General features: G+C 34.8%; 1 protein-coding gene across 1 annotated transcript; it reads left to right on the top strand.

The window, feature by feature from the left end:
• Positions 1-2,568: 2,568 nt before the first annotated feature.
• Positions 2,569-7,042, top strand: LOC137488600 (C-C motif chemokine 24-like). Its single transcript, XM_073933563.1, has 5 exons — positions 2,569-3,314; positions 3,474-3,579; positions 3,670-3,855; positions 4,045-4,164; positions 6,528-7,042. The coding sequence occupies exons 1-5, from the start codon at positions 3,257-3,259 to the stop codon at positions 6,547-6,549; spliced, it is 492 nt and encodes a 163-aa protein (XP_073789664.1). The 5' UTR covers positions 2,569-3,256; the 3' UTR covers positions 6,550-7,042.
• Positions 7,043-8,262: the final 1,220 nt, after the last annotated feature.

Raw genomic sequence — 8,262 nt, forward strand, 5'->3', positions numbered from 1 at the left:
TTTTGAGACTTTTTAGGCAAGAATGCAGTTGTTTAGGTTGCAACTATGCATTTTATTTATATGAATAGTGCCTATTTTAAATAATTGTGATTTCTGAGATACAGCACATTGGCGGCCATTAAGCCTGGTTTATATTTCTGCGTGCTGTTTTTGTTGCTCTGCAATAACACTTCCGAAACGCTAGCTGGCAGTGAGGCTTATATGTTCCTCTGTGTTGAGTTTCTTCGCTGGTGTTTTGTTTATACTAAACACTAAGCATGCGCTTGGCGCAGAAGTATAAATCAGCCTTTAGCCTGTCATTGAGCAAAGATGGTTGACATTCCACCACAAGATGGTGACAAAGAATGCATGATAAGTCTTTAGAAGAGAAAAGATCAGCTTATTTTCAAACTACAGCAGATGTCAAAACCTAATAAAAATGGTGTGTGACATTCCAAGTCGATTTCTCTCTTTTGTATGTTGTAGTGCTGTATTTGTACCATAGTAATTGTAGTGTATTGAGTGTGAGAAGGGACTCACATCAGGAATATGTGTATTTTGTGTTGGCCACTCTTTGTATAACCCTGAGTTATTTTTTTGGTTGGCCATCTGTTTCTAATGAGTTTATTACTGCAGACTAGTTCAGTCGAAAGAAAGAAAGAAAGAAGAAATGTCTGCATGTGTTTAGCGTTTTTCCTTATCGCAAACACAACAGTAATCTAGTAGTGTTTGCTTTGTTTTGGCTTTTTCGGGGTTAGTTATTGTGATATTCTAATTGCAACAGAGAAATACTGGGAAATGTCATTCATTTTATGTTGTTCAGCCTTATAATGTTAAAATGTGAGCAAAATCAGCTGTTTTGACATTACACTAGAGAATCATTCAAATACTTGCTCTAAAGTGACATTAGTGAACTAGTAACTGCTTCTGCTGTTCTGACTTCAGCTGCAGATGTGAATGAATGGAGGAAGTAGTTCCTCATACAAAAGGGTTTTGAGCAGGGCCGCTACTGGCCAAGAGGGTGCCCTAAGCGAAATTTTACTGTGGTGAAATTACAAACATTTATTTATTTATTTATTTATTTATTTATTTATTTATTTATTTATTTATTTATTTATTTATTTATTTACATAAATATGCATATAAACACTCAAATTATACTTGAACGTTCAAATGTTTACATTACAAAATAATAGCTTACATCAAAATAAACACTGTCATGTCTTCTGCAGAAACATAATTTCAAACATTTACAAAGTGTAAGGAATAAAACCCTCTCTGTACCTGTAGAGATATAAGGTCCTCAGTGCTGCATCCTGTACCTGTGCAGCTGCTGGTGTCTCTGGAGCAGTGCTGGTCAGGCCACCTCATCTTCTTTTGTGACAAATTTCAGCATTGACCTCCATGAACAATACAGAAGAAATGAGTCATTTAAAGAAAAAAGCTCATGACACACCATTAAAACAATAGGCTAGTCCAGCACTCTTCATAATTTGTCTAAACTACAACTAACATGTGATTTAATTTGCACTGTAATCTATGGTGACAAAAGCTGACCCTTCCTTTCAGTATAAATCAAAGACATTTGTGGTTTTTAAGAATGAATCGGTGTATTTTTAAACAAAAAACTTTGTTAACATTTAGAAAAAAATAATCATTAATGAATTCATGCAATAAAAATGGTTTCTGGCCCGTGATTTACAGTAATTTGACTCATTTTATATAATTGATCTTTCAGAAATCACAGAATATAAGTCGGTTATGTTATTTCATACTGTAATGCACAAAAAAGACTAGAAAGACTTTATTGTCATTGCAGTGATACAAGCACTAACAGCAATAAGAAATTTATAGAAATAGACAAAGCAATAAACAATGATAATTGCTGTCTGCTAAGAATTATATAATATATAATCATATAACGTAACTATATAATGATAAATAATACATACAGTAAAATAATTGTGATGTGCATGTAGCTAGTGTGCAAACTGCAAACAGAATAGTAAAGTATTGCTCAAGTTAAAACCACTAATTGAGGGGAAGAGGGGCAAACGCGAAAAGTCATAGAACATGTCCCGTCTAAAGCACAATGCATAGCAGTTGTAGAGAAGTTTAAACGTTAGCCTCACTAATTTACTTGAACAACCAAAAATATGTTTTCCAGATTCATGGAAGTTTACTGAAAGTGATGCACACGATTCGTCTTGTACTTTCTTCCTCTTCTCGGCTCCAGACTGCTGTTGTCTTTTTTCGTGCATAGAGCTGCAACTTGCATCTATTATAATTATACGCAGCTAGCAGCCGCAAAGATAAGTGAACCGGGACGCGCTACGCACACGCGGCTATGCGCATGCACGAAAAATTACGTCACATGATTGTTTATGCGTCCTCCTTAAAATTATTTTTAAAATTTGTTTAACAACATATTATCAATAGATGTTTTATTTACACGCAGTTTATGTTGATATAAGTAAATAAATATCAATAGTTTTTTTAAACAGTCGAGATGGTGCCCCCCTCCGGAGTTGAGGCCCTACGCAGCCTACGTACTCTGCGTATAAGGAGCGGCGAAACTGGTTTTGAGACTCTGATTTTTTTTTTATATGTACACAATTATGCTGTCAAGCTGTTGTATAAATGCAATATCACACGAGTAGCAGTGCAATATGGCTGTATATCATCATTGGTGAAACACTAAAGCACTCAGTTAACACACACCTTCCATCAGTGCTGATATACAGCCATATCGCACTGCTACGTGTGATATTGCTCATATACAGTATATAGCATGCTATATATAGCATGTTTAAAAAATTGGTTAAGTTTATAAGAGCTCAACCACTTTTGCATATTCACACAAACCACTCTACCACCTTGACCATCAGAGCTCATCGTTTCCTGCATTGAGCCTTATGCACTTTTCAGCTGAAGTGTCAGAACAAATGGGCTTCATTGGATGTGAAGCCTGAGTTATCTTCTTAAAAATCTGCAACCTGAAAATGGGCTTAAAATAATGGGGTATTTAGTTCACAAATTTAAGACAATAAGTTATTCTGTTTTAGGCTGCATTCACGGAAGTGGTTTGAGTTACACAGGAAATACTACCTTTGCAGACCACATCATGGTTTTTCCATAATGCAAATGAAGTAGCTTGTTATTTGCTGGGGGGGAACATAAAAGTTTATGTAGTATCAGTAACGTGATCATTAACAATATGATCAGCTGCCAATACAGTGATTTGTATTTCAAGATCTGACCTACCACAATCCCAACCATGAGGTCGTTCTGCATCTTCATCATATTGCTGGCGCTCGTCGCTTTATGCTCAGCTGGTATGTACATCCTTTTATTCATTTATTTATTTTCTCTTGAATGAGTAGACTAAAGGAATGGATGTTTTTTTTTTTATTCATTCCATTCATACATGCATTTATTGATTATTTTGCGTAACAACTGAAAGATTTATTTACATCTTTGTTTTTCTCCTACAGTCAGCCAAATAGAGTGCTGCTTTTCATTTTCCACTGTAAGGATACCAGTCAATCAGGTTCAGAGTTATCAAACTACACATTTTGAATGTCACAAGAAAGGGATCGTGTAAGTATTTGGAATAATTTCTTGATTAAAATAAATAGATATTGAATATTAATGCAGATTTTTAAAATCATCTTCTCTTATAAAATTCAGTTTCATCACAAAGATTCAAAAGGAGATCTGTACTGATCCAACTGAGGAATGGGTCCAGAGATTGATGGGGTTGGTGGATGCACGATACATCTTGCAGACGACAAAGAGTGGCTTGGTGGACACACACAGATCCAAACCACTTCATGAGATGCCAGAAACCATTCCTGAAACGGATGCTATGGCAAAGTAAATTGCATAATATATATTAAATGCTTTTTTGATTTTTTAATTATTAAAGTGCTTTTTACTATGCTAAACCTATAGTAAAACCTATGATTATAAGTTATAGTTTTATTTTAGCAAACACTGGCAAAGGCTTTGAAATTACCCAAATAAATAGTGATACTGGTTTAAATCTCTGTTCTATTTTGACAGGACAGCAGCATTAATCAAAACGACAGACATGCCACTCGACGAAACAACTTTAACCTCAATACTCAAAGAGTCACAGGACTGGAGAGATGTTGACACAACACAGGAAAATTCAAAGACACAGTAAGTAAAAACCCATATGCATGCATACATACATACTTCCTGCAGGATAACGTGCCTTCTTCTAAAGCGTTAATCATCTCAGACTGTTTTTTTGAAAATTACAATGAATTCACTGTACTCAAATGGCCTACTTTCTAATGCCAAAATCTGCTACAAGAACCTTTTGATTATGTTTAATTGATTCTGCAAATGATGCAAAACTACAGAAAATGTAAATGCCATTTAGCTGAAATGTTGGCTGGGTACAGTATATCAAAATTTAAAAAAAAAGACCTACCAGGCATTGTAAAAAAACAGATTAGTTTCATATTTTGAAAGAAAAGAACAATCAATCAGAAATCAACTCTAATCCAATTTTAAAAATCATATGATAACTGGATATATTTTGGCACAGTGAAAGATAATTAAATTTCATAACCCACAGTAAATTCCTTTTCCCCCTATATTTTCATGTATTGATGACACAGCACACATATGATCACACTCTGTTAAAAGTATACTGTATTCAAGGTAAAAACCTTGTTTTAAAAAAAATTGCACCTCAGAATTATCAAAAGATTTATCAGCTATCACTGATTGTGTTATAAAGTGTGTGAAATAAGTATTCACACTTTAAAGACGCCTCTCATATAAAGAATGAAGTCACATGCATTGCTCAGGTGGATTTACTGATCTTTACTTTGTATTTTCTATTGGATTCGAGTCAGGGGATTGGCTGGGCCATTCTACAGCTTGATTTTCTTTCTCTGAAAGCATTTGAGAGTTTCATTGGCTGTGTTTTGGATCAATGCTTTGCTGAAATGTCCACTCTGGTTGCATCTTCATCATTCTACTAATGTGGATGTTGGACTGAAATTAATTAACACTGACGAAGAGAAGAGGGTTGCTTTAATACTTCAATTTTTTTCCTGTGTCATTTAATTTTATTACACATTTCTTAGGCCCCATTTACACTAATATGTTTTAGTTTTAAAACACATAAGTTTTGCTACAGTTACGCCTTCTGTCCACACTACCCCAGAGTTTTTGGGCCCTGGAAAGGGAGCGTTTTGGAACCGCTGAAGAGACTATTTCTGTTTTAAAATGCTCCTGCTGCGTGTCAGTGTGGATGGGGGAAAACAGAGACATCTGAAAATGGATGCGTGGCTGCAGACATTCGCGCTACATGTTTGGGGCTTCTTTTAATATCAAGCCTACACAAAGTTTAGGCTTGCATCCTTTTCTTGTAATTACAGGGTTAGGGTTAGGGTACTTTTATAATGTGTACTTTTATAACGTCATTCACCCTGGCTATGTTTCACTATTTTAACAACCCAATGAAAACATGACATAAAGCTATGTCTTTTTTAATTGTTAAATTAACAACTTAAACATAACAGACAACAAAAATGTTAAGGCATCATGGCATTTATATAATCGTCATCTTCCCTCTATAGAAATTTTAACAAAACGGAGCCTAATTACTGCCTCCTTTCATTTCCATTGAAAAATAGGAAACATTAGGCTCACTGTGTGGTTTTGGCAATACAGTATGTGCTTAATGTCAGGCTATATGCACACAATAAAGATTAACAGAGGAAATGCATGGTGAAATAGGAAATAGCCATCTCTTTTGCTGAATATAATAATCAGTAAGCATTTTAATCATCAAAAATAATTATAAAAGTATAAAGTACAATAAGTTAATACGATATTGGAAATAAGGGCAAGCAATCGGTCAAATGTGCGGAATCAGTGTATGTGGTTACTTAAATTAATAGGTATATTAGGTTAACTTATCTTTGCGCTCAGCTAAAACACATTCCCTGAGAACAAATAGGCTAATAGATTAAAAGACCGACTTGTTAGATATAGGTCTACTCAAGATGAATTATAGACCACGCTTAACAACTACAGTGCGATGAGATCCAGCAGCAGATTCGGGATGGACTGGTAGACATTCACCTTCTCTCAGCCGGGCAGGTGTGCTCAGTGCTCCCGCTGACTGCCTGGAGCTCAGACGAGAGAATACGCTGATCCAGCTATCAGCGCATGCCAGAGCGCGTGTGTTCATGTGATGTGCGTTTTCTGCAGTGTAGTGTGGACTGAGAGCTTTTCATAAACGCCAGATGAAACGCCAGAGTGGAAATGGATCGTTTTTATTGTAGAACGCCATTTTAAAATAAAAAAAAAAGTATTAGTGTGAATGGGACCTTAATTTGTAAACTAACTAAATTTGTTTTCTTTTTTAATATGTATTTCTTTGGTTGTTATCAACATCTGTATATAAATGACATCTTTTCTCCCATTCCACAGAGTGAAAAAAGAAACTATGTCTTCATAACCACTTATATATTGATCTTTTTTTTTTCTTTGCCATTTAGATCTGCTTACTTCTGCATGTGAGCAGAGGAAGACTTTGCACTTGTGAACTTAAACATTGACTGCATGATGAGGCATGACCAAAATCAAGTAATACTTAATTACATTTTTACATGCTTTAGTAGGAACATCTGTAGTTGCTATTCTCAATGTTGTATTATTGTTATTGTTGTTGTTGTTAATAAAAAGTAAGAAATGTATCCTCTAAGTTAACAGAAAATATTTCTTTTGAATATTTCTTTCAAGAAATATTTATTTTGATACAACAACTTCTGATCATATAGTTCAACTTAAATTAAGCGTAGTTTTTATTTTTATGCTCTATGTACATTTTTTAAAGATTACATTCTTTAAAATGTCAGATTTTAATGTAAATTTGTATTTGATGTATTCTATATTTTCTTTATTTGCTTCAAATGTACATTTATGTATAGATATTTTAAGTATGAAATTTCATGACTTCTATTCATACTTTTGTTTAATTTATTTTCTTCAATAAACTCAAAACTCAAATCTGTTTATTTTCTTATTGTACTTTATTAGGTACACCTGTCCAACTGCACATTAGCGTAAATTTCTAATTTAGCCAATCACATGGCAGCAACTCAATGCATGTAGATATGTAGACATGGTCAAGACGATCTGCTGCAGTTCAAACCAAGCATCAGGATGGGGAAAAAGGGTGATTTAAGTCAATTAGAACGTGGCATGGTTGTTGTTGCCAGACAAACTGGTCTGACTATTTCAGAAACTGCTGATCTACTGGGATTTTCACGCACAACTATTTCTAGGGTTTACAAAGAGTGGTCTGAAAAAGAGAAAATATCCAGTGCTGCGACATTGGTCAGTATTTGCCGTCAACAACATGAAATCATGGATCCATGCTGCCTTTTATTCAGGATGATAGTGGTGGTGTTAAGATGGGGGATATTTTCTTGGCACACTTTGGGCCCATTAGTACCAATTAATCATCGTTTCAATGCCACAGCCTACCTCAGTATTGTTGCTGACCCCCATGTCCATCCCTTTATGACCACAGTGTACCCATTGTCTTATGGCTCCAGCAGGGTAATGTCATAAAGCACGAATCATCTCAGACTGGTTTCTTGAACATGCCATTGAGTTCACTGTGAGTTCCCAATGAGTACAAATGGTCTCTAAGTCACCAGATCTCAATCTAATAGAGCAGCTTTGGGATGTGGTGGAATGGGAGATTTGCATCATGCATGTGAAGCCGACAAAATCTCCAGCAACTGCGTGATGCTATCATGTCAATATGGATAAAAATCTTTGAGGAATATATCCAGTAGCTTGTTGAATCTATGCCATGAAGGATTAAAGCAGTTCTGAAGGCAAAATGGGGTCCAATCCAATACTAGCAAGATGTAATTAAAAAGTGCCTGGTGATTGTATATACTGATAAGTGAAGTTTAATAATTACAATGAAAATATTCAGCTTAAATATCGTTTTTCAATCGCTTTTGGTAAAGCACTCGGGATTGGTAAAGTTCTATCATTTTTACATTCAAACCTACTGGCTTTCTTAAAAAAGAGAATAATTATTTCCTGAAATACAAACTTTAAACCTTGACTAATTTAAATATATGGGTAACCATAGAAGTATTAAAATTAGTCCTTAAATTCACTAGAATATTTTCTAGTCCTGTTGCTTTACTACTGTATATTTGCGTTTCATTAACCTCTTAAAAACAATACACTCGTTATCTTTAAAAAAAA

The sequence above is a fragment of the Danio rerio genome, chromosome 20, assembly GCF_049306965.1.
Source record: "Danio rerio strain Tuebingen ecotype United States chromosome 20, GRCz12tu, whole genome shotgun sequence".
Classification (NCBI taxonomy): domain Eukaryota; kingdom Metazoa; phylum Chordata; class Actinopteri; order Cypriniformes; family Danionidae; genus Danio; species Danio rerio.

Bases quoted from the DNA above. Each gene is read 5' to 3' on its own strand.
- LOC137488600 (XM_073933563.1), top strand. From the start codon at position 3,257: ATGAGGTCGTTCTGCATCTTCATCATATTGCTGGCGCTCGTCGCTTTA. The intron at 3,315-3,473 runs GTATGTACATCC...TTTCTCCTACAG, and splicing joins CGTCGCTTTATGCTCAGCTG to TCAGCCAAATAGAGTGCTGC. The intron at 3,856-4,044 runs GTAAATTGCATA...CTATTTTGACAG, and splicing joins GAAACGGATGCTATGGCAAA to GACAGCAGCATTAATCAAAA.